The sequence below is a fragment of the Xiphophorus couchianus genome, chromosome 7 (genome assembly GCF_001444195.1).
Source record: "Xiphophorus couchianus chromosome 7, X_couchianus-1.0, whole genome shotgun sequence".
Classification (NCBI taxonomy): Eukaryota; Metazoa; Chordata; class Actinopteri; order Cyprinodontiformes; family Poeciliidae; genus Xiphophorus; species Xiphophorus couchianus.
Genome location: NC_040234.1, coordinates 16248252 through 16275047, shown reverse-complemented (window position 1 = coordinate 16275047; position 26796 = coordinate 16248252). Strand labels below are relative to the sequence as shown.

At 38.1% G+C, this 26796-nt stretch overlaps 1 protein-coding gene across 1 annotated transcript; it reads left to right on the top strand.

Annotated features, from left to right (window-relative positions):
- The first annotated feature begins 3573 nt into the window (after nt 1–3573).
- lnpa (limb and neural patterns a) lies at nt 3574–12827 on the top strand. Its single transcript, XM_028023803.1, has 13 exons — nt 3574–3802; nt 4358–4434; nt 5279–5320; nt 6795–6982; nt 7069–7127; nt 7214–7254; nt 7802–7885; nt 7986–8037; nt 8137–8358; nt 10314–10419; nt 10742–10812; nt 11118–11273; nt 12023–12827. Exons 2-13 carry the CDS (start codon nt 4408–4410, stop codon nt 12193–12195), a joined length of 1221 nt encoding a protein of 406 aa, XP_027879604.1. The 5' UTR covers nt 3574–3802; nt 4358–4407; the 3' UTR covers nt 12196–12827.
- The last annotated feature ends 13969 nt before the right edge of the window (nt 12828–26796 follow it).

Genomic DNA, 26796 nt, shown 5'->3' with positions numbered 1-26796 from the left:
ACCATCTTCTGTTTACACATATGCATATAAGCTCATCAGATCAAATCTTTTCCGCATATTTAATTGAGACTTTTCAAAATGTTTTTTTAAGGCTTTAGATCTGATCTGTGTGTTTTCAAAACCTCGCTGTTCTGATAAGAATTGAAGGACAAAAGATTGAGACTGGCTCACTGAAGAAAATCACAAAAGTCACAGTTTAATCCATCAATCCTCTACATCTATTATCCTGGAAAGTTCTCCAAACCAAACCAACCTTCAGCATATTAACTGAAGCCCATGGTTTCTAACTTGTTGCTTTTTTACTATTTGTCAAGCATTACACAGTGAACCGTCAATCTTGTAACAACTGGTTGTCTTGAAAGCTATAAACTTAATCCTTTTTCACACTAGAACAACTGTCAATTGTTTGGAGAAAAAAAACTCAAAACACTTGCTCAAATCAATGGGTACCTTTACAATATCCTCTAAGGTCATTGCTGATATTATTTCTTCAAGACAATGAAATCATGACACTTCCTAAAATGTATTTTCTTAGATGGGGTCACAGTTTACAATGGTAGTAAATCACATAGATTTAATTAGCAAACCTTGCAGCCTTCCCTTGTAATTTCTTCTTATACCATAAAATGGGTTTTGTCTTTTGTTTCTGCTTTTCCTGCTAGATTGTTTACCGCTTTCCTCAATTATGTTGCAAGACAGACTTAAATTGTACAAATTTACAAATGATTTAAACATTTACTTTTCATTCATTCTGTGACAGATTTGTTCATTTGTTTTCGGCTTTTCACATTACAAAACATGACATTTTCATACATGTACATGATAAGGTTTAAAAATCCACTGGGTCTTGTTGATGATGGTGGAAAACAGGTTAAACACACAAACAGCACACTGATAAGTTAGAATGAGAAACCCTTATGGCACAGGATGTCTGCTTCATCAGTACATTTGGCTAAAAAAACAACAACATTCTTCTAAGAAGCTTGGTTGGTTTTATATTAGTTATAACTGGGAAAACGTGAAGAGGGCATGGATTAAATCAGTTCTTGTATCAGATCTTTGAAATACCTTGATTATCATCAGATTTTGGTGAGTAACCACAGTACACTAACTGGGCAAACATACAAAACAGCATAGTCACATTTTGTTGGGACCATTTAATCACGTCACTGAAGATACATTTTGCACTCGTCTTTCCTATGACAACATTACATAAAAACCATCTAAAAGGCTGGCTTGAATTGTGTTCACAAAACTCCTGTTAGTTGTTTATATACATCTTATTTGTTACTGGTCCCACTCACTAACCACTGCAGAGTGTTTTTTTACTATGAGCCTTCTCAGTCCTTACAAGGATGCCTGGTTGAATAGGATGCCCGACTATCTTTTTAACTAAACACATTCTTGGACTGCCTCACTAATGGGGATGTGTTTATTTACAGTTTTCTCTACAAACAATGTGCCTCTAACACTTGTGAAAATTAAATCAATGAAAAACGTCAATGCACCATCTGGTGCTTTTTAGCTGCACAGCTAAAAAGGCATAAGATGGCTTTAAAAATGATAATGTTAGGTTGTTGATCTATTACTTCACCAAAAGGCCGATTTATCTCCACATCTGCTGGATAATAGCTGCATCCCCTTTTTTTTTATAGCTACCAAGGGTCAGTCTACAATAAATGTTAATAAGTTTGGTGTTTCCCCAAATTTTCTTCTAACACCATCAGAAGGCTAACTGAGTAAAGTGGCACACCAATTCTGAACAGAATGTCATTAAATCTGACACAGATGCTGAAATAATCTTGATGCTCCAGATTGTAAACTAGCTGAAAGAAGAATTATCTAAAATAAACTGAACCAGATAACATTGTCTAAATTAGTAGTTAAAGTTACCATTAAAATACAATCAGATATTGCACCATCATTTCATAAACAGTATATAACTTTTCTCACTCTTAGAAAACCCCAGTAAATATGTGTACAAATCTGAATAAATTCATCCTTTATTGCAGCTGCATAATCTCACAAAAGATCTCCTACTGAAAAATCCATCTTTTAGTTTGGGTACAATTTGCCAGTGGGGTGGAAAACCCATTTATTGAATTATTTATTTATCTCAATACCTGGAACTCTATGTGATGTTGTAGTCACAGCTGGGCAGCCAGTGAGTCTGAAAAGAAACATGACATATGCAATACAATGCACCAAGCATAAAACATGTGCACCTTGTCGTTGGACCACAGTTTTGTTTTCAGTATTGTCAATTCCTTAAAGCTTTAAATTGTCGCTGTTGTGAGTTTTTACAAATGAAAGAAACAATTCTTGTACCCAAGTTGCTTTTGTGAGACAACCGACTCCACATCTAGCTAATAAGTGAATGGCAGTCTTCTGACATTTTCAGCCCCACTTAGCATGCTTAGAACCCCAGCAAAGTAGGTATTGAAAAAGGGGCTTTTTCCACTCAATCGTTACTCATAGGTATAAGTGGATAAGGGCTTAGTAAAATCAGATTGAGTTTCACTGGAGCACTCAGGTGGGTTTGACTTTAAACAAAGAATGAAAGAGAAAAGTACCCCATGTTGGCTGTTAAGCAAGGTAGAAGATCTATTATTTTGTGGACTATTTCTTTTCCAAAGGGCGTTATTAGAGTAGCATCAATTAATTCTTTGAAATATGAGGAGATTGAAAAAGAAAGATGTCATTGGGTCTTTCAGCCGTGCCATAGGTTTTGCCATATGATCCAAACCATAAAGGTCAATTTAACAAAGAAATGGTTCACCACATACAAAATAAGGTTTTGTGTGTGAGCATTTTGACCCACAGGCCTAAATGGTAAACTGAATAAAGTGGACTAAAATTTTTAGAAGGGTTTTGCAAAGAGAATTTCTCAAAGATCTTCCTCTTTATGCTCAAACCTCAATGATATAGTTAAAGACTAAGGGGCTGTCCTGTTGGCAAAAAGAGATTATGCAAAACATTACATACTCAGATTAAAAACCCTTTTTTGTGTGTATGTGTGTGTGTGTGTGTAACAGATCCAGTTGGCTTCTGCAATAAACAATTGGATCTGTTAGAATTAAGGATGTTGCGTGTTAGAAAAGAGAATTGCTATTTTGGTATTCCCAAATTTCTTGCCTACTACTGGGCCTCACTAATAAAGCCATTAATTTTCTGAGTTTTGGAGTTAAAGGGATAAAATATCACATGCATCATTGCACAAGATTAAAAAAAAAACAAATCAGTATTATAAATTCATTTTCTAAAAAAAAAGTCTGATTATAATGAGACAATATTTTTTCCATAGAGTAGCAATACTTTATAATAACATTACCCAAGTAAAAGATACAGTGCTGTAAACCAACTCCTAAAAGTATCTCCCCCTCTCCCAAGTTACTCTAGTAAACACAACTCAGTAAATGTATCTACTTACTTACCACCCACCTCTGTTTTTAGCATCTTTTGCTTTACTTTGTGTGGTTCCTTCTCAAACTTTGGGCGCCCACATATCCTTAAAACGTTTGCACGGCCCTGTTGACAAACAGGAAGGTTCCGGAATCAATTAGGTATATAACCAGAATAACTATCCACAATTTAGTTATCAGTCATGTGGATTTGAGCCTTGTGGTTCTACTTAAACGACTAAAGCATAAAGAGTCGCCCAGGGTAGAGAAGTGAACCTTGTTTGTCTTGTTCCTCTGCTCTGCTCTCTGGAAGACACTCCCCTCATGTTAACTCGGAGTGAAGACAAGACGGGCTGCTGTTTCGTTGTAGGCTACTGAAACTGGGCTTCTCGACTGCTAAGGTAACTTCGCCGTGTGTACCCGTATAGAAAAAAGCTACTTTTGTCACCGATTTAACGTCAACCTCTGTAGAAACTTAAGCTTGATAGTTGTTTTGATTGCCGCTGTAGACGGGGGCATTACTGCTAGCTAGCGGCTATCCAAAAGTTAGCCAGAGTAACAACAGCGCTTGCGGGTAATAATTGAGCGTGTGTGTTGGCGTTTGTGACGTTGTTTTAGTAACATATTGCTGTAACATCCACGTTCAAACATACACAAAGCGTTAAATATCTGTCTTTTGTTGCCAATGCCATCGAAAACAGAGCTACGGTGGTAAAGATTTGCTAATAGGAGTTAGCAAGGGGCACCACGTCCTCTGCTGAAGCCATGCCAAAAAGTATTAACGTGTTTAATTTGCTTGGTAAAGTTGGTAAACTGCCTCACACGGAGTGTTTCGTGTGTTTCATGGAAGAAACACACGAAGATGAAGCAATGTCAAATGTTTCAGTTCCTCAAAAAGGGGGGGAGCTGACTTAAAATTAGTTTTGGGTTTCAGTGATAACCACTGCTGTCCCCAGGTGGAGATATAAAACCAGTGACAGAGAAGGATCCTAAGAAGAGGAGAAGCATGGGGTCTGCAATTTCACGATGGAGGGTTTGTATTCCTAGTTATGTTTCTAGATTAGACGGTTGCAAAATCAACACAGATTGTACGCTTTGGTTCTTCTTGGGGAGCAAAACATGAATCATAAAGTTAGTTTTTTGCTTAAGTTGTAGGGAATCAATGGACACCCAATTCCAACTAACAAATGTAGCCCAGTTTATGAGTGGTTTGCTACCAAACATTTTGCAATATCCGTGTGGGAAAGTGTTGTCAGTGAAGCACAACATCAGTTTATTTGGTCATTTAGGTAAGAAGTGTGTTAGTGGCCTTCCCACAAGGAAGCATGGGTGTTATTACCAGCAGAGTAATTTGGGCTTATTAGTTATATTAAATCTGGCAGCACAAAAAACAGGAATAAATCTACAAATCCTCCCATGCTATTCTTGTTTTGAGAATTCTCCAGTTTATTCTCCTAGTTTCTGATCAGAACTAAAGTAAAAACGTTTCCAATCATCATTTCCACAGTTTACAGAAACTTTGAAACTTCATGTTTTTAAAATTATGCATTTTTAGGCACAACAGAGTCTGCATATCACTTCTCTATGTGTCCTCCAGAGTGCTGAGTATTGGTTGATTAACACTCAACTTGATTGCAACCATCTAATATTGCATTTGAAAGTCTTTACCGGTATGTAGATTTATCATGTAACCAGGGCATATGACAAAGTTCTCTTGTTTCCCTTTTGCATTAAACCTGAATAATGTAATGTACTGAGACTTTTTAAAGTATTGAACAAGCAAAGGTGACAAAGAAAATGACAAAGAAGCTATTTGCAAGGAAATTGACTTTTGTTTCAGAAAATAAGTTACTCTGTTGAATTTCTTTGTCTTTCAGGCTAAACCTTCCACTGTGGAAACTTTGGAAAGACTTGAAAAGGTAAAGTTAACTGAAAGGGAAGTTATTTCTGAATATAATGGGGAAAATGATTTATTAATATCAGTATATTTTTAATTTTATCAGCATCTTTACATTTATTTACAATTTAGTGAAATTATTTCATGTAATTTTTTTTTCCAGGTTATAAAACTCTTGTATAGGATTTCAAAGCTGCTGCATTCAGTCAGTTTTTAATACCAAAGAACTGAAAACACAGGCAACATTTTTGATTGATTTGCTGAGTGACTGAGCTTCATTGCTGTATTGAAACCAAGCCACCGTTGGGCTATTTTCAGCTTGTGTTCTTGGAGTAGTATTCACAAGAGGTCTGCACGTCGGAAAGATGTCGAGTGGTATTTAGGTTGTGAAGCGATGGGAATTAGACCTATTTGTGTCTTCCCTTGTAATTCTGTCAGAATATAGTTTTTTATCTGCTGGTTTACAGCACAAGAAAGGATAATCTTGCAGGATCTACTGTATAGTAAAACTGAAAATGAGATCTGCTCATTTGTTGCCTAGAGTGACAGACACACATGTTCCAGTGACATGCCAGGGATCAGGAGGGGGACCTATTCTGTCCACTGGCTATTTTTAGCTAGCCTGGTCAGCACTTTGAAGCAGGGCTTACATTTTCCATTTAGAGAATCAGAATATTAATTAGTAGTTTAACTTTAAAATGTAATTGGTTGGTAATTATTTTTTTTTGTCCTAATTATTTTCTGATTGGACGTTCCCTTGTTATGTGGTATTTGCATTACTGCTTCTGTGTAATACAGTGACCTTTGAATCTTGACTCCTATGCCAGACAATCGGGTAGGGATGGAGTTGGATCTCATTAAATTCTAATACATTTAAAAGATTATTTTATTTCAGTACAATTTGTATTATATTGATCATGAACAGTGTTTTATTTCAAGCATTTTTCTGTTAGTTTTGATATGTATTGCTTACAGGTAATGAAAACCTAAACAAATCTTCTTTTTTTTTTTTTTTTTTGGAAAATTGGAACATTACATATTGTACATACTCAGCTCAAGTACTCAGCCTGTGAATCTTCCCCAAACTCTTGAAAAGGCAGGATTGTTGTTCTTTTTGGTGGTTCACCTTTTTCCACAATGTTTTTTTTCTTCTTTCACTCAATTATTATTCTTTGACATACCAACTTGAACAACAATCTTCTTTAGAAAACAAATGTGTAGCTTGTCGAAGGTGTGGATGAGTGTCTGCTGCTGCCAAGTTACAGGCTTCCCCACAATTGTGTATCTCGAATTTGATCTAAACATATATCTGAATATACCAAGCATCATTTAGATGAACTTTTATGTCACCATAAATATTTTTAGTTTCAAATGCTGTGTAAGATTGACACATTTACATTGTTGGGCATGTTTTTGAATTAAGATGTATCAAAATTAAGATGGGTAAAATCATATTGATGATCAAATAGAATTTGAAATATTTTGTTTCATTGCAGGAAATCCAGACTCTTGAAGATTACAGTGAAAAGTATCAAAAGCAGTTAAAGAAATGGGTCGGAGGAATGCTGCTGTACTCATGTTTGCTGTATTTGGTCACACTCGTTGTTGTGTATTTGTGGTACATGCCTGAACAGTTAATGGGACGACTCGTATTGATTCTACTCTTTTTAGTATTCCCAGCTTTGTAAGTATACAACAGAACTGATGGAAAGTTCACTGAAACCTAAACATGACAAAGCCGAGTAACTCTTTTTGAAATCCGAATTTCAGAGTGTGGCTACTTCGCAAGGCACTTGTCGTTATTTTTTCACGAAGAACTGAAAGAAATAGTAAGATCCTACCTCATTTCTACGCATAACTATTCTTTGAAGTATTTTGTTACAAAGATTGCAATTTCAATATTTTGGTTTTTCAGATGACAAACTGGAAGATCTTAAAGAACAAAAAAGGAAAATTGTAAGTGATCTTATTTTCTTTAAGTTTTAGTCCAAATTGTTATTCTTAACCATTTGATGGAATTGTTGGTGTTTTTATCCTGGCTCTTAATGTAGGTCAGGGCATTTTGCAACTTTAGCTCATGTAGAATTTATGCAGACAGTTTGAGTTTGTTAACCCAACGAGCCAATCCACTAATGTCACTTTAATTAATGGCATTTAATAGAGAAAGGAGATAAATCTGATAAATTGCTTGTCATCCTCTGTCAAGTTCTAATAACTTTCAATAATTAGGGCTGATGAATTTTCACACTCCCCATTATCGAAGTAGTGAATCCAATTATTCTTCATATTAAATGCAAACATGCACAAGTGTTCAATATTTTATTTAGAATATAGTTTTGAAGGGAGTAACTGTTGCAATGAATTCAATCTGCTTGCGTTGTATTGATCAAACGATTACTAAAACACTGGTGTACTGTCAGATTAATACGTGAGGAATTATTTAGTGCAGTCTGCTTGTGTTTTCATGTGTTTTTAATATTTGTTGTTGTTTTTTCTTTCCAAGCTTGAGGAAGTTATGGAAACTGAGACGTATAAGAATGCCAAAATGATTTTAGAAAGGTTTGATCCTGAGTCTAAGAAAAAAAATGTGAGTTGTCAGGATTTTTTTTTTCTCAAATAGCTTGTCCATTAAACTAATTACCTCCTGTTAAATCATGTTCTTCTATTATCTTGCCGTTTGTGTAAAGGAACTTGAATCCACTCCAGTTGGACCCCAGCTGACTCCCAAAACAGGACAAGGTATGAATTAGTCTTTACTGGCTGGAAGATGCCACTTCAGATGCTATTTTAAATCCAGGATTGCCTACTGTTATATTGTCTGCAATCTTTCTTTGTTAGAGCTCCGTCAGCGGATTGTCACTCCAAACATGTCACTGGTGGCGCCGAATCCTGCAAACGGTTCTGCTGCCCGCCCTCCTCTCGCCTCTGGGCCCAGCTATCCTGGCCGAGCTTCCCATTCTGCTCCAGGTGGACCCCCAGAGAGGGGCCTGTCAGCAGTCGCTGCTCAGCAGAGTTTGATGAGGAGGCCCATGACCCCGGGAACACCTGTTCCAGGAGTCGGTGAGTTACCTGCACACAAGGGGACCAGATCATAATGTGGTCGATTAAGGTATGATTTACTCATCCCCGGCTTTGTGTCCCCAGTTGCTCAAAGCTCTGTGGTTTGTGTTTTCGCCAAGGTTGTGGTATGTAATGCAGTAGCTGTAAAAGATAATTGCATAAATGTTGTATTCAAATGTCTTTTAAAACGATTCAACCTTTCTTAAAATAGGGTGTTACTATGAAATAAGAAAAGGCATATGGTCAGTACCTGAAATTGCATGTAGTGCCTTGCAAGTAAGTTTTACATTTAGGGATGTGGCAAAAACAAACTGCAATGTTTTTTCTTGGGAGGGCGGGGGGTTGTGTTAGATCAACACAGAAAGAGAGCCTTGAGTAGTCTTGTTTGCAGTTTGCCACGAGTCTTACAGGAGACGCAGCAAATATGTAGAGAACAGAGCAAACATTTGCTCTAATCAGAAGGGGTAATATTTGACTTTATGGCTTATGCAAAGTTCTGTGTGGCAGAAAACCCTATGGATGGTGAGATGCCCAGACATCTGATCTTCACAGCATTTATTAACAACATTACCAGTAATGCTCCTATATGTGCGCTTTACTCCAAACGTTACTGCTAAGTTTTTCAGCCCCATGCCTTCATCTGCTGATTGGTTACCTTTTTTCAGAAAACTTGCGCTGCACTGTGTTTTGTAGTGGTGGCAGCATGATGCTGTGGCAATGTTATTGTCCAGCAGGTACAGGGAACTACATCCAGTGCAATCCTGGGAGAGAACATGTTAGAGGCTGCAAAATATTTATTATTTTGCAAGGACCTCGGGGGAGGGACCTCGACCTGCAGACAGAGCTACAATGAAATTGTGCAAATTAGGGATGAGATTGTAATTCTTTGTTTTCTTGTGAATATTTCAGAACTAGATTGAAACAATATATTTTTTATTATAAATTTTTCATGGGTTGTCTATACATGCAACCCTTCTCTCCATCTCTATGTCCCTGGTGTGCCAACCATTTAACACAAATGCACACCACACTTTTTAGATTATTTGTGAAAACTTTAAATCATGTCTTTTTTTTGTTCAATTTCAGGTATCCTCTGTTTTGTTTCTTTGCCGCTTAATGCATATTATTGAGATTTAAATTTTGAGGTTGTAACACAATGTTGTAAAAATCGAGGGGTACTAACACTTCTGCAAGGCAATAATATAATGTTGATCACAAGATAAAAATGACTGTTGGCAACTTACAAAGAAAAATGTCTCACCAGCATGCTACAGAGCTTCTTAGTTTAGATTTATATATTTAATAGAAATCTATGAAATCACTACTCTGCATTAGAAAAAGGATAAATGGTTAAAGAGATGTTTTTGAAGTAAAGGACGTTGCATTTTGTAATTGCCAAGTGGAATGCCAACTGAGGTATGCACAATACTGGATAACATTAAGTATGATTAATTAACCAGATCTGCATTTCTTCTGTGGGCAGTGGTGGTGGGGTTCTCACTAAGTGCCTTATAATTCCTGGTGAAATTGCTTTTGGCATCGGGAACACCTCACAAATGGCTTACATGACTTCATGTTATCACCTGCGTCTGTTGAAAATTGAAAGTGAAAAGCAATTTGATACAAAGAGTCACCACAGAGTTTCCATATGTTGGTAAATTAATAAGCAGCAGGACACTGAGACTCTGCCAAGTCTCATAGAAATGACCAGTCATCTTCCTATGATTGCTCTTGATGTTGAATTATATTAATTACTACCCACCAACATAGCAGGGGTTCACAACATGTTTTCCTAGTGAGATCAGGTGTGGCATCATTAAGGGAAAAGATGCTGGTTTTTGGGAAATCAGTCAAAGGTTTGTGCAACATGCCGTTTCTCTGAGAGGTTATTCTACATTTAGGTTAGTAGTTAAGATAAGACTATATTTAACAAACTTTTTTTTTTTTTTAATCAGGGATGCACCCCCCAGGTCCACCACTGGTCAGATCTGTACTCCCAAGGGAAAGGGGTGCGATGGACAGAGTCATTGAGTATCTTGTCGGAGACGGCCCTCAGAACAGGTGCGCAATATGTACTTAAACATACTAAAAATTGCTTGTTTTCTTTTGAATAAAATACGTTTGGTAAAAGTATTTACAAAACTTCCTCATGTTTCCTGATTCGAGTTGATGGAAAGATGGTGAAGCTGACATGCAGTTTTGAAAACTCAGTGATTGTAGTTTTTATATATTAATAATGTTTTTTTTTTCCAAATGTTGACCGTACAGACCTTAAAGGAGCAACATTTAATGCAATCATTGTATTCATTAGCAATTCCCTTCACGTTCTCCCAATCTTGTACAACATTGCCATTTTCACAGAATTGCCTTTGCTCTCTTGTAGGTATGCTCTCATCTGCCAGCAATGTCTCTCCCATAACGGCATGGCATTAAAAGAAGAATTTGAATACATCGGTAAGACTTGGAGAATCACAGCACTGTTTATCAGTCTCAATCAGAAGCCGGGCCTTCATTTGCCCTCTAGCGTTTGGCAGCACAGTATATCACACGGCTCTTAAATGCCTCCTCTGCTACAAGCTCCTGTAAGCGAAAACAGAACACGATTGAATGCACAAAGTCGCATCAGTCTGAAATGTTTATGCATCTGAGTCAAATTTTGTCGTTGGTTAAAATTTATTTAGATTAATCTGTCTCTTTGGCAGTGTATTAGAGTGTATGCATTAACTAGATATATGGCACTTTTATTTGTGTCGTTTCAGCCTTCCGATGTGCATATTGTTACTTCTTGAACCCTGCGAGAAAGACCAGACCTCAGGCTCCCAGACTCCCTGAGCTCGCTGCTGAACTAAAGATGCCAGCAGGCGATGCAGCCTCGTCATCATCTGCTACTGGTGGAGGGGATCAGCCTCTTTCAGGTATTTAGAAAAAAAATCTGATTTTTTTGTTTTTGGTTAGAGTCCCAGAGTTTGGGTCAACAAAAGTGAGTCCTGACTAAAACTCTGACCCTTCTTAAATAAAAGCTCAAAGCTGACCTACAAATTGTAAATGAAATCTGCTGTTTTCAGGTGTATAGATAGGCAATGCTGGAATATTATTTTCATAAAGCTGTGGTTTTGCACGCTTTTGAAACCATAAAGCTTCCACACACACACACACAACTGTCCGAAATTTCGCAGACAGTTGAAATTTCATAATTGAGCGTACCGATTTCCTACATTTCTCGTGACAAATTCCTTCATTTTCTGAAGTTCGCAGAGCTAGCTGGACCTTTAACCCCAGTTCTTCTCCACCAGGGCAGCCGCCATACATCTGTTGCAGTACAAAGTAGCAATCTGGCAGACTGGTTGCGCCGATTCTCAACCTCATCAGCTCGGTGGTGCTTACAAAACAATATGATATGAATACAGTTTCTTACTAGGGGGTTTACTGTGCAACTTGGAGTACACCATTGTAAAAATGTACCTGTGCTCGTATGTCTCCTTTCAGCATGTGGGTACCTCCGCTGAGAGAAGTACACCCAAGTATTTGGGGGCCTTAAGACAGATAATGTGATAGGAATATTAGCAATATTAATCTGTTGTATCTGTTTTGCTCTTTTTCCTTTTTTTATATACTTGTTTGGGACACATTCACATGTAAAATGAAGCATTTGTCTAATTCTCAGGAAAAGCCAAGCTTGCTGATGTCCCGCTTGGAAGTGATGCCCAGGAGCCAGGCACAGTAACAACCACCGAGCCTGGTTCTGCACCGGACAGCCAAAACAGCTCAGAGCCACATGACTCGCCTTCTGAGAAATCTGATGATGAGCAGGATATTTCTGCTATGGAAGTGGAATAAAATAGCAGGGTGGTGATTTCAGCATGGTACACTGGAACAGGGTTTGTTTGAGGGAATTAAATAAGTCAGTTTACAAGTAAATATCCTTCGAGTTACAAAGATACAATAATAATCAAGCTCTTAAAACCTGCTGAACTCCTTGATGCTAAAAACAGCTTTTAAAATTGTAGCAGAAGTAACAAGTTGTCTATATAAAATAATAGAGCAAAGGATTATGCCAGATATGTTATTTTCAAAGTTTAATTTTATGTTTTTGGTCATTGTCATTTGGTCTTATTTTATTTGTGATAAACCGAACTTTTGGCGTTTTGTTTCAGTAAGCAGGAAATAGTACAAAGCATGAAGTATTTTGCGAGAAAAATGTTATTTATGACATATTTATAGCCAATTGTCTTTTATAGCTGGACTTGTTGTTTACAGTGCTTACTGGGATATTTGGCAGCCTGTAGGTGGAAATATGTTTTTACACAGATATGGTACTGTTGACCCAATGCACATGCAGAACATTATGTATTTATCACTAAAAGCAAGGAAAATAGGCTTGTTACAACTGTACTCTTCTCCTAAGTGCCTATTTTATATGTTTTTGTTTTTTTTGTCAATAAAATGAAACATTTTAATAGGCAATATTACCTGCCTGTTTTTATTGGACTATTGATGTATAAATTCATGTGCTGTAGAAATTACACACAATAAACTTTTGAGAAAAACCTGTGAGAACTGGTTCCTGATTACAACACCTGGTTCAGGTTGTGCTTTGATAAATTGACAATTTTAAACTTAAAACTGTTAGGTTAATACATATCCAAAAGCACTAAAAGTATTGTTGGTGTCCACCTCAAAGGTCTTGCTCTTGGTGTTTCCATTAAACAAGAAACTAAATCAAAATGACACTTAAGTTTCTTCACAGACAAGTCATTAAAAAACACGTGGTGACATCATCTTCCTACCACGTCTTATCATCTTCCTGGTTTGCGTCAGTGGCAACATCCAGTTGTAAACAAACCAGTTTTGATATGACCAAAAACAAAACTTCATGCTACACACTAGTTGCATGCCAAATTTAGAAAACAAAATATGACAAATAGATTTGTCATATTTAAAAACAAATCCTTTTTATATGATCCTCTGATGAAAGGCAAGTAGAGTACCAGTATCATGCTGTTAAAAAGCATCTGATACTCTGATATATCAAAGATATGTGTCCTAAAAACACGTATCTTGGACATATCAGTAAATTATTCAGCATTTGAACGTTTTTAGTCCATGTAAACACGCAAATTTCATCAGAGCCAATAGAATCCTAGCCGGGACAAAATTCTGGCTTCAAACACAATCTGGGTTTTCACCACCTGACTCAGAATATCTCAGGTTGATTTTTGTCCGGGCCAATCAACGAACAGAAGGAGAAATTATGAACAATGACGTTAGTTTTCTGCGCTGTTTCAGACCGTAAGTATAGCAAATGCTAAAGTTGCTAAAACAAGGGGCTAATTGGAATAGTGTTGGTTACGGCGATAACACAAGGACAACAGATTACTGGAGCCAAGTTGATATTCTCTAACACAAACACCGAAGGTCAGACGGGATTTATGTTTTTGGCTTGATGAAATTAGCCTTATTTTTCCTTTTGTCGGCTGCTGGTTTAGTGAGTTTCCACTTAGAGCGGCGATTCCGAAACGCCAAAAAGAGCAGAAATGAAGGCACAAGCTGTTAGCCATGGCTAAAGTAGTGTTGCACTAGCCTTGCTGTGTGTTTTTATGCTATATGTTTATCATTTACGTCTTATTATTTATCTGCATAGTGTTGAAACTGGGTTTCGTGCATGTAGCATTGCTACTTGCTTGTCGTTGTGGCCGCTGTAATTAAAATGTCGTCCGGCTCTTGTCGTTAATCCGGTCAGTGGACAAAATTTACAGGTTGCTTGGTGTTTTTGCTTTTCCCCTTTATTAAAATTCTTCATGATTTTTAAAAAGCAGATTCCTCAAGCTTGAAACATAAATGTGCCATTTTAACATTTCAGACTTCCACCCTGTTGAAGAGGTCCTATAAAGTCTGCACAGGTCATTACATAGTTGAAAATGTCTGCTTGTCAAGAACGATGAGGCTCATTTAGCCTCTTATTTAGCAAGCTGAATCACAACATTTCACAAACTTTTGGGTTAAAACTTTAAACCTTCTGCTCCAGCAACATAATGCTAGAATTTGGGTTGAAAGAATAATTTATTGTGCACTCTTAACAATCCAAATAACATAAACTAGTTTAAAGTATCTTTTCAATGTGCCGTCCAGTCTTCTATTTATCCAGATGCTCCCCCATAGTTTAACAGCCTGTTTTCATTACCAGGCCAATTTTAACTTGTGATTATTTTATTTTTGCTCATTGATTATTTCAGACAGTGTGACATAATGCTGCTTGACATAGAGCCTGACCAGTCTTGATTGCTTGACCCTCTTGATTTGTGACGAGAAAAGTCATTGCTCCAAACAAAGTTGCTCTCTGCCGTCATGTGACCTCTTTTTCTCTCCTCCTGACTACGCCGTGTAAAGTGTTTGTGGGGGTCAACATCCCACATCTTCTATGGGTTTTGATAATGTATGTTTACTGAGACGTGACCTCCTGGGCCTTGTAATGCATCAATGTGACACCCAACAGTAACGCCTGATTCCACCGCATGCTGTTTGAGGTTGACCTCTGACAAGAGCCGAACAGAAAGGGGGGAAAAATGGGACATCAATAGGACAATGTTTAGATTTTGTCACACTGCTGGGATGCTGTTCAGTATACATAGTCTGCTTGTATGTGCATCATCATGTGATGTATGGTATATAACAAAAGATTGCTGTACTGTATTCTTCTTATGTTTAAAGAAAAAAATTAGATTTTAAAGCTGTTAATCTTTCCACGAAGATTTAGCACAATGCATTTCTTTTTGTCCAAGTATTTGTTGCTGATTTCTTTCTTTTCATAATTTATAAAGAGAGGTAAATAATCACAGAACATGAATATTTCTGGTACTTTGGCAGTATATTGTCTGCAGTGATCTATCTGGGGCAAAGTCCCTTAAGGTCCATCTCAATGAATTAGAATATCAATAAAATGTTTTTTTTTTTTCAGTAATTCAATTTCTTTAGTAAAATTCATAGTATAGACATTAATTGCACACAGAGTGATTGGTGTTATTGTTGGTAAGCCACCAAAGGTTACTGCTGAAGAAGAGTGCTGTATCCAAGCAAATTTATGAAAAATTGAGTGGAAGAAAAACAAAGGACCAAATGTATTTAAAGATGGATCTTTAAACATATCCAAGCAAATTTATGAAAAATTGAGTGGAAGAAAAACAAAGGACCAAATGTATTTAAAGATGGATCTTTAAACATTACAGATTTAAAGACGTTGGTCCTGTGCTATGTTCATTTTGTCTGAACTTTAAAATAATGGTCTCGCTGTGTAGCAGGAAGCCATAATTATCAAAATGAACACAAATAATTTCCTGAAATGCTGCTCTACTTTACTCATTTTTTGAGATGCACCTCTGACTGGGCAAATGATTTTCTAGCATCAAAATTTCATTAGTTAATCGATAGTTACTTACATTGTAGCTTTTTATTTACGTTTAAAGATGACATTTAGTGTTCTCACGTAAAGACTCATTTTTTTCCAAGAATGACAAATGATGGGGGAAAAAAATCTGTTCCAAGGTAATTTTGAGCAGGCAATAAAAATGTACAGTGAGGCTGTCCCAAGGTTCATAGTTCTTCATATGCTCATCTCTCACATGTGTATTGGAGGCCACTTGACTTAAATTTATACTGATCTTTTATTTATACCTAGAAAAAATGGTAGATAAGATACATAAGTGTTCTTGATACTGTGTTTTGTCATATCTAGCCACCAAAGATTGAAATCCTGCGAAACAATTTTCTGAAGAAATGAAGGAGCGTGGCCTCCTGAACCCTGGAGGAAAATAACCCTGCGGTGCGAGGCGGAATATGAAACAGAGGCGCCAGAATAAGTAAAATAGACAAGTGCACCAGGCTTGTCACTTTTCCATTTGCTGCCCCCGAGTGAGAGCAACTTGAAATTCTCCTCATCTCAGATAAGACCTTCATCGTTATGCTCTATCTACTGTACTGAATACGAAAAAAGTACCACATCAGGCAGAGGTAATAAGGAAGGGAGCTGTGCAAAAAAGCTTTTGTTTCTGTCAGTCATGAAGCCAAATGCAACAGAAAGAAAAACAAAGTCATAAGTGTACAGCAGAAGCCATCTTGGAGTGAGACAATGCTGAGATGAGTGTCACAGAAGTAGTTAACATGGGTGTGATATTAGACATCGCCACTGGATCTTGACAACAGCATCATTACACAGTAATAAGAGCACAATCTCCTTCGGAGAAGCATTAAAATCAAATTAGATTATACAAGCGCCTGGCTTGATGAGCTGCGAGGGCTGATGGTTCCCAAGCTGTGGTTCTCTGGTTATTGCTCTAAAGCTCTTTGGGTGCCTGGGCATGAATTGCCACTTGACAGAGCTTTTCACTAAAGGTCATCACTTACCAAGAAATCAGATTTTTAAAAAGATTTAAGTCAGTGGAAACCTAAACACCCAGATAGATGGGTTTCATTTCCCCCCCCCCTCAGTTGTATCTGTCAAATGTCACTGCATGCGGCCAAATGCATGATCCTATCTATAAAACTGTGTGTTGCATTTAGACCAAAGTGACATTCAGGGATCAGAGAGCATTGTCATTCTCTGTCCTACCCTGTACTCATTATACCGCTGAGTTATGACATGTTTGAGAACCGTAACGCCTCAGCAGATACATCTGTAAGCTAAACAAAATTCTAAAACATTTAGAAAACTTGACGAAAACAAATAAGCAGAGTTACTATTAAAACTGCAAACTTAAAACAGCTGTAATTCAACCAATAAGATGTCATCTTTGACTCAAAATATTTGAAGACAAATTATGTACGTTTAAAAGCTAAACTAATTCTAATAAGTACAAGTCCACACTTTCTAAAGTGTATTAACTCAACATAATTGGTTAATTTCTTATTGATTTTAAAAACTCCAAAGGCTGAATGTAATCAAAAAGCCTAAATCAACTAGCCTGTGATAGGCTTACCGCCAGTATTAAACAAAGCAGATAATATTAGTCAGAAAATTTTGTTAATTAACTTGAAGTAAAAAAAACACAACAAAAAAACCCCATTTGCTCAAAAAACTGTTTTGAACATCTGAGTAAGAGCAGATAAGATACTTTCACTGACAACAGCTCAGTAGTGAGAAGCAGCTCAACTTACTAGCAAGGATGTCTTTAATATTGCTGCAGTCGCAAAGCTAGCTAACGTTGCTTATCTTTTAAAAACTATTCTAAAACCCAGTAGATGCTGTGCATCAGTAATTTGTTACAAAAGTTACAGATGTTAATAAACTTCTTATTGGCAGAGGTTGGTAAAAGGGAGAGAAGGAAGTAAAAAAGACAGTGGCAGAAACACTCTTGTCTAGGCAAAAGAAGAAAAATAAATCAGATATCTGGTTTAGTAGCTGTCTCACTGCAAAAATGCCATCCATCCATCCATCCATCCATCTTCTTCCGCTTATCCGAGGTCGGGTCGCGGGGGTAGCAGCTTCAGAAGGGAGGCCCAGACTTCCCTCTCCCCAGCCACTTCTTCCAGCTCCTCCGGGGGAATCCCGAGGCGTTCCCAGGCCAGCCGAGAGACATAGTCCCTCCAGCGTGTCCTGGGTCTTCCCCGGGGCCTCCTCCCGGTGGGACGTGCCCGGAACACCTCACCAGGGAGGCGTCCAGGAGGCATCCTGACCAGATGCCCAAGCCACCTCAACTGGCTCCTCTCGATGTGAAGGAGCAGCGGCTCTACTCTGAGTCCCTCCCGGATGACTGAGCTTCTCACCCTATCTCTAAGGGAGAGCCCAGCCACCCTACGGAGAAAACCCATTTCGGCCGCTTGTATCCGCGATCTCGTTCTTTCGGTCATGACCCAAAGCTCATGACCATAGATGAGGGTGGGAACGTAGATCGACCGGTAAATCGAGAGCTTCGCTTTTTGGCTCAGCTCTCTCTTCACCACGACGGACCGGTACAGCGCCCGCTTGACAGCAGACGCTGCGCCAATCCGCCTGTCGATCTCCCGCTCCCTTCTTCCCCCATTCGTGAACAAGATCCCGAGATACTTAAACTCCTCCACTTGGGGCAGGACACCCCCCCTGACCCGGAGAAGGCACTCTACCCTTTTCCGGCTCAAGACCATGGCCTCGGATTTGGAGGCACTGATCCCCATCCCGGCCGCTTCACACTCGGCTGCGAACCGATCCAGCGAGAGCTGCAGATCACGATCTGATGAAGCCAAAAGGACCACATCGTCTGTGAAAAGCAGAGATGAGATCCTAAGGCCACCAAATCGGATCCCCTCAACACCTTGGCTGCGCCTAGAAATTCTGTCCACGAAAGTGATGAACAGAATCGGTGACAAAGGGCAGCCCTGGCGGAGTCCAACTCTCACTGGAAACGAGCCCGACTTACTGCCGGCAATGCGGACCAGACTCTGACACCGGTCATACAGGGACCTGACAGCCCGTATCAAAGGGCCCGGTACCCCATACTCCCGGAGAACCCCCCACAGGGCTCCCCGAGGGACATGGTCGAACGCCTTCTCCAAGTCCACAAAACACATGTAGACTGGTTGGGCGAACTCCCATGCACCCTCCAGGACCCTGCTGAGGGTGTAGAGCTGGTCCAGTGTTCCACGACCAGGACGAAAACCACACTGCTCTTCCTGAATCCGAGGTTCGACTATCCGACGGACCCTCCTCTCCAGGACCCCTGAATAGACCTTGCCAGGGAGGCTTAAGAGTGTGACCCCTCTATAATTGGAGCACACCCTCCGGTCCCCCTTTTTGAACAGGGGGACCACCACCCCAGTCTGCCAATCCAGGGGAACTGCCCCCGATGTCCATGCGATATTGCAGAGTCGCGTCAACCAACACAACCCTACAACATCCAGAGCCTTAAGGAACTCCGGGCGGATCTCATCCACCCCCGGGGCCTTGCCACCGAGGAGCTTTTTAACCACCTCGGCGACCTCGCCCCCAGAGATTGGAGAGCCCAACCCAGAGTCCCCAGGCTCCGCTTCCTCAGTGGAAGGCATGTTGGTGGGATTGAGGAGGTCTTCGAAGTACTCTGCCCACCGGCCCACAACGTCCCAAGTAGAGGTCAGCAGCACACCATCCCCACTATAAACGGTGTTGGTGCTGCACCGCTTCCCCCCCCGAGACGCCGGATGGTGGACCAGAATCGCCTCGAAGCCGTGCGGAAGTCTTTCTCCATGGCCTCTCCAAACTCCTCCCACGCCCGAGTTTTTGCCTCAGCAACCGCCCGAGCCGCATGCCGCTTCGCCCGCCGGTACCCATCAGCTGCTTCCGGAGTCCCACAGGCCAAAAAGGCTCGATAGGACTCCTTCTTCAGCCTGACGGCATCCCTCACCGAAGGTGTCCACCAACGGGTTCGAGGGTTGCCGCCGCGACAGGCACCGACAACCTTGCGGCCACAAAAATGTTTCCTGATAATTCGTAACACTGCCTAATTTTAGTCTTTGGTCGGGTCAGTAGGGATGTAACGATACTTAAAACTCACAAGACAAGACTAGTTATTGACTTCATCAGAATGAGATGGGATGGGATTTTAATATTACTTTCAAGAAAATTTTAAAGATCAAATTTACTATGCTAAAAAACCTTTTTAACAATTTTGCTACAAACTCAATGTACCTCTAGACATGCAACCATTGTTTTTAACAGCAATGTGTCTTGTATCCTTCAGTGTCTGAACAACTATCTGTGCTTACATATTGTGTGTCTTGTCTTTCACTCTGTTGCCATTTATCGTTCCTACTGGAAAGCCAAAATGTTGCCAAAAAGATGCTTTATGAGTAGCTGTGGCATTTTCTATCACAACTTTATCAGACAGTCATTCTGACTACATCTGGTTAGTGCTTGCAAGACAGAAGTCACTTCATTGAGAAATACTGAGATGTTTTAATATCACAATATCTTGTATGAAGAGAACTTACAATGAAAGATTTTGACTAAGATGGCCAATGATTGCACAGTGTGAACCCAGGTTGACAAAGTAACGTGAAGCTTTTACTTGTTGATTATTAGCAAGCACATGCCTCAGCACATGCAAGCTGGTTTGACTTTAACATTAGCACTGTTGCTAAACCAGTTAAAGCTAGACATAATCTTTCAACTCCATTTTCTTTTTTTTTTGTACCCCTCCAGGGGTCTTTTGTGGGCTCTAGTGTCCCTTATATGAAAGTAGGCTGACAGAAAAGGGGGAAGCAGAGGGGAGAAAACATGCGGCAAACATTGCCAGGTCCGCGTCGAGGACTCAAGGCCTCCAAACATGGGTCACCCCTAAGCCACCACGGCACGCCTCAACTCCATTTTCAACAATGTGAAATCTAAACCTTTTCCATGACAGTTAGATCTGAGTTCTACTCGTTAACAATAGGTAACTCAGGGTTAAGAACCTCAGTTTGCAGTATTAGCACTGTTATTAAATCTGGATACGAACTCTTGTTTCAATGCAATAAAGGACACTTACAGTCTTAAGTACAATTGTTTAGGATTTGTCTCCAAAAAGCTTTAATATTTAAAATTTTCTTTATTGAAAATACATACAAAAATAATGACAGTTTGAAACTTAAGTAAGTTTAAAATTTAATATTAACACACTTGAAAATTAGTTTTTTGTTGTGTATCTTATTTAAATTAGTTTATTTAAGTCTGAATCCAACTCAGTTCCTAATGCCAAAATGAAGTCATTATTAAATGTTACACTTTGAAACTAATAGGGTTGACCGAAATATCTACAGTATATCTATATTGTTAAATATTTCCAAATATTTTAACACCTTCCAAAGCTTATCCTCTAGTAGGTGTTACTTAAATTGGTGTATTTACATCAAAATTCAACACAATAAGTGGGTTTTATTTTGGTTGTTTGTGAGATAATTACTTTACACTCACCCCACTGACAAACTTATCAATAAACCTTCAGGGGGTAATATGTGCTGGCATTCAATAACATAAAAGTACATCAAAATTCCCAAGCTCTATTATATGATGAATAATAACTCAATTATAAAGCACGCTAAACTATAAATTTATCTCCACTTGCTTCATGTTGCCTGTATTTGAGAAATGACACTCAAAAGGATACTAAAAACTGCAACGAGAGGGGAAGAAGCGGAAGGCTAAAACAGCAAACTGCTTCCACCACCTCATGTGGAAATCATACAAAGCATCCTGCAGGCAGCAGGGTTCATTTTATAGCTTCATCTATTACCACACTGTCATTGTTAATTGTCTTCTTTTTACCTCTGCAGGATTCTCCAAATTGGTCCTATCGAATGTGACAGGAGGAAGAGCATTAAGCATCTGACAAGATGATATCTAAGTTCAATTTCCTACTCCTCACCTGATTTATACCTGCAGCAGATCATTTTCTTTTCTGTCATAAAGACCTCTATAAATCAGTGGTGCTTATGGAAGCACTAGAGAACAAGGTCCCTGGATTTGTATCCCTTGTGTTTGCTATTAGGAAGCCATTACAGCCACATTTTCCTCCTTCAAAGTAAAATGATCAAATCTAATACGGGCAAGATTAGAGAGATAAAGAGAGAAAATGCTGTAGGATCTGTTCTGCACATCCCCCTATCTAAACAATATGCTCTAAACCCAATAAAGCAGGGCTTTTTTTGCTGGTGACACCATTATCCATCTGTTTGGACAAAATTGCTGTATCATGGTATAAATCTGCGATACAAGTGACATATCCTCTAAAATAAAAGGGAACATTAACTGCTCTATCTTCTAGAGGCCACGGGACTAGCTGGCTATAAGCTCAGTCAAGTGTGATGGCAGTTATACTGTGTTTTACTAGACTGCAGACAATTATACTTTGGTCCTCTCCCCTAAGAAGACAAACTGCCACGGCTTCAAGTGAAATGATTTCAAATAGATTTTCCAAAATGTCTGTCGCCAGATTGCTTCCATACATTATTTCACTTAAATGGAGAGAAAAAAAGAGGGAGCAAATCCACAAATCAATCACAACAGCCCACTTTACCAGATGGAAAGACAAGAGATTGGAGTGTGTGTGTTTGGAAGGGTGTGCATGTGTGTTTTGTAGACCTACAGAGAGGGACTCTTATAGAATGAGTCCAGTCTTGTCTCTTATATGTCTCACTCATCCAGAAGTACAAGACAAGAGTGAGTTGGAGCTCTTTGTCAAGTTTTACAGCCAGTTATTTAAAAATACCGATAGGTATAAAATAAAAGTAGAATGTAATTATGGCTAATGAAAGGTAGGGGATTTATTGATTTATATTCAATAAAAAATACCGTTAAAAATATGAATATGAACACAACTTCAGTTTGAACTCACCAGATAGTTCAACATTCACATTTTTAGACACATGGATTCTTTAGGCCTTTATATGTTTCAATTTTATTCTGTGAGGAATCTAAAAGAGGGAAGTTTCAGAACTCTTGTTGCACCATTTTAGATCAGCTAAAGGCTTTTAACTGTTGTTTTTGTCACTTTCTGAGACTAAAGTACAGTTCTGTCCATAGGAATGAGCAAGAAGTCCAGCAAGCTGTTGTGAGAAACTTGTGAAAGAATGCAGAAAACGGTTGACCCATGTCTTGCAGTTTAAAAGGCAATTCCACTAAAAAAGTAAGTAAAGTTATGCTTACTTTTTTTGTCAGTAAGTATAAAAAAATTCTCTACTCACTTATCTTGCATTTGAAATGTAGCAATTAGAAATAATTGTTATCACTGCCATACAAAAGGTAAAGTAGAGTCAGTTTTAAAGTCAGTGAGGAAAAAAGGCTGTGTTTTTTTATACTGGTATATGTAAACATTTGGCTTAAACTTTAAGTTATGTACCCACAAGAAGTCACCACAAAACTCATTTAAGGGATATGCAGAATACAATTCTGTTGTATAAAGAAGCAGTGCTACATATTAAGACACTACTGCGATTCAGCATTAAAGTCATGTACATTTATTACATTTACTCAGAAAGGCTCACACAGCCATGCATGACTCAATCCATCTCTGCTCCATGCAGATAGAGCTGGGTGTGAGATGAATACATGTGTATTTAAAAATATGCCACAAATGGGCAAAAATTGTGCTGAAATGGAAACAATAGATAAATTAAATTGCTGGTTCACTGATTTTCATTTTCTAAATGAAAGAATTACTGCTTCTCGTGGTTCTTTATCATCATTTTGGACTTTATTCATGTTTCTTTCATAATGTGATTGTTTCATTTTAGTGTCTGGAGGCAGATGAAACAATAATCTACTTTAATTTTAACCAATCTCGATTTGACCAATGATTACTGCAAAGATGCCACAATTGAAATGAGGCTTGAAAAGAACTAGAGACAGCACAATTATAGTGATATGAAGATGTAACACTTTGTATAAATTAGACCAAACTGCGGCGGTGGCATAAATGTCAGTTGGTTTGTATATGAAGATTTATAGCATAATTCAAGAAATCTACAAATAATCATTAACAGCATAAGAAAGAGAGTCATATATAACATGAACATGACAGGACACTGTTTACTTTGAATGGATATTAAATAATTTTAATTAAAGGTAGCCACACGTTGACTTATTTAAGCTTCCCCACTCTTTATAATCTTCTCATCCCATCATCTACATAATCTAAAATGGAAAGAAAATTTATTTTTCCTCAGTAATTGTGTGTCTTCTTGCTGTAAGCTTCTACCTTTTTGTGACCTTAGGCAGGACAGCTGAAACTAAAATGATCAAGAAAGCATCTGTCTGCTTTTTCACATGATGTATATCTTGAAATGATCACTGCATCCATAACTCAACAAATCAAACCAGCCAAAATAAAAATTCTAAAAATCTCTTCTGATAAAAGTCACTTTATTGATCAGCTATGGGTTTTTTAAGTTTTAAATAGTCTCAGCTTACTTAAAATTATAGGGAGAAATATTACATTTAATTCTAAATCATGGGTACTTTAACTTAGATGAACAAATAGATGTTAGTTTAATTGGCCACTATAAACTGTGCTTTGTTGTTTTTGTATCTGTCTGTTTTTTTGCAATGTGATGGATGGTGACCTGTAATGGGGACCGAGAAATGCACCAACCTCCGGGAGACCCAGTGTGGATTAAATGGGTACAGAAGATGGTTAAATCCATCTGTGTTCTGTATCTATAGTATGCAGTTAATATTACCGATGTAAAGTACTTACACTTTGAATCTCTGCTTAGATTGTGAGTAAACACAAAATTATTATTTTATTTCCAAATTGAATAAAATGACAAACTTGACCGTTTTTATAATATTTTTTAAATAAACAAAAGTTAGGCTGCTGTCATCAGTATTTTTTTTTTTTTTTTTGCACACTTACACATCTGGATATTCATGTAGTCTATAACTGCCCCTAAAGGGTATTTATACATCAGTTATTTATACAGTAATCATTAGATGAATCAATAAAGCAGGTCAGAGTGCATTAGTGTGAGCCGATTTGACCATTCAGCATGCTCAGGTGAATTGATCTTTCATTAGTGCAAACAGAGTGTCTGCATAGTGTAACATGAGATTAAGTAAGGACTTAAGGCTATGGAGGTAACATTTGAGAAGCATGTACATTAGTTCCTTAGTGGTATATGGTGGTGTCTCAAGCTGTAAACCTCCTATGACGTGAATTTTAAACATGCCAAAAAATGTGTAGCAACCTGTCTAACCTGTTGATTGTGTATGCTACAGTGTCAAATACTTTGTAATGTGATTCTTGAGCCTTATTTACTTTGATATTCTTACACTAATGAAACCTACGCCAGAGACACAGTAGTGAGAAGAGGAATTAATAAAAGACATTGCCACTATGAATTGATCAAAATGGTAATATTTGTAGAATATTTGTAGTGTTGATGACAACACTATTATGTTAAAAACAAATCTTTGGGCAGTTCACACAAAACTAACTCTGAGTTTATCATCAAATATTTAGCTTCTGAAAGTGAGATTATCTTTTAAGATTTTTTCTTTTTTATCTAAATGAGCATCCAGTTGACATTTGCTAGTTTCATGCAGCTTTCCCTCTTTTGAATAACTTTATCAAACATCAGCCAGATTTTCAAGTAAGACAGCCTGTCAATCATACGCTCTTTGAATAAATCACTCCCTAATCTCCTTTTTTTAAGCCCGTCAAAGGTGGAATTACCAGCATGCTTCAGTTCATTGTCCTCCTAACCTGAGAACTCTTACTCTTAAGTTCATAAACCAATGGCCGAACATTTATCTTCATGACTCTTGGGAAGGTTAACTGCAGTTTCATGTTTTGCCTAGTTGTGGTTAGAAGCTCTTAATCTGGTTTACGGAAGTCCCAAAGCCCAAGGGTAAAACCCAAAGGTGCAATTTGTTAGTTTTCCAAAACAAATACGGGTAATAACAGTTGATTAATTATTTAACATGGGGCAAAACATTTTAACATAGAATCAGATTGATTTCCATAGCTTTGTAAGTTAATAAATGAAATCATAATTTAAAAACCTTTTGTATTCAGTCATTTTACCTTTTCCTGTTAGAAATTGTTTGATGTAATCTAGGAATCTATGAAAAATATGGTCCAGGAAAGAGACCATCAGCTGGCCTGAGAATGTCCTTTACACCTGAACAATGGGTGTTTGTTGAGATATTTCCTGTCAGCATTGTCAGTCGCGGGAACACCTACTTAGGTCCAAATATGGTTCCCAAACAGAGGTGGCCAGTGCTGATGAACCAAATGTGTTTTAGTTGGAGTTCTCCTTTTAAGTTTTCAAGTATTACATTTAGATTTAAGTCAGGTATTCAGAATCTTAATTAACAGCGCTGCTGTCAGCAGTGCTTATTGTGTAATTCTTTTGATTTTGGATTATTTGTGAGGTAACCTTGTGTACATTTTTGCATTAAACTGAATCAAAATTAACAGTTTATAAGAGTTGTATACAGTTTCTCTGAACTTATTTGTCACTTTAATAATATGTATTAAAGAGATCCCCCAGTAAATAATGACAACTATCCAATGTCTAATCTTGGTGGGGTCATTAGCCTGTTGGCACCTATTGCTGTGACTGTGCACCAGATAGTACTTTACAGGGATATCCCCTGTTGCCAAATGTAATTAATTGCTTTACAGTGTTTGAGGCCATAATGCTCATCAGTTATTAATTAGAAATTCATCTCGCTGAATAAATAATGTTGATGATTGATGATGAAACTTGTAATTAGGTTCTTGGAGTAATACTCAAGGGAGAAAGCCTTTACACTTCAATCCAGGCTATTAAATACCACTCATTTACGTAGCACCCAGTGTACATCGTCGTAAAGCTACGATGCGGAAAAATTGGATACAGAAAGCAGGAACACATACTAACACAAGCAGATACAGTTTTGATCAGAGGTTTAAATTCTGTCATTGTGATCTTATACAAAAAAATCTCTGAGAAAAGGAGACGGATAGTATGACAGAT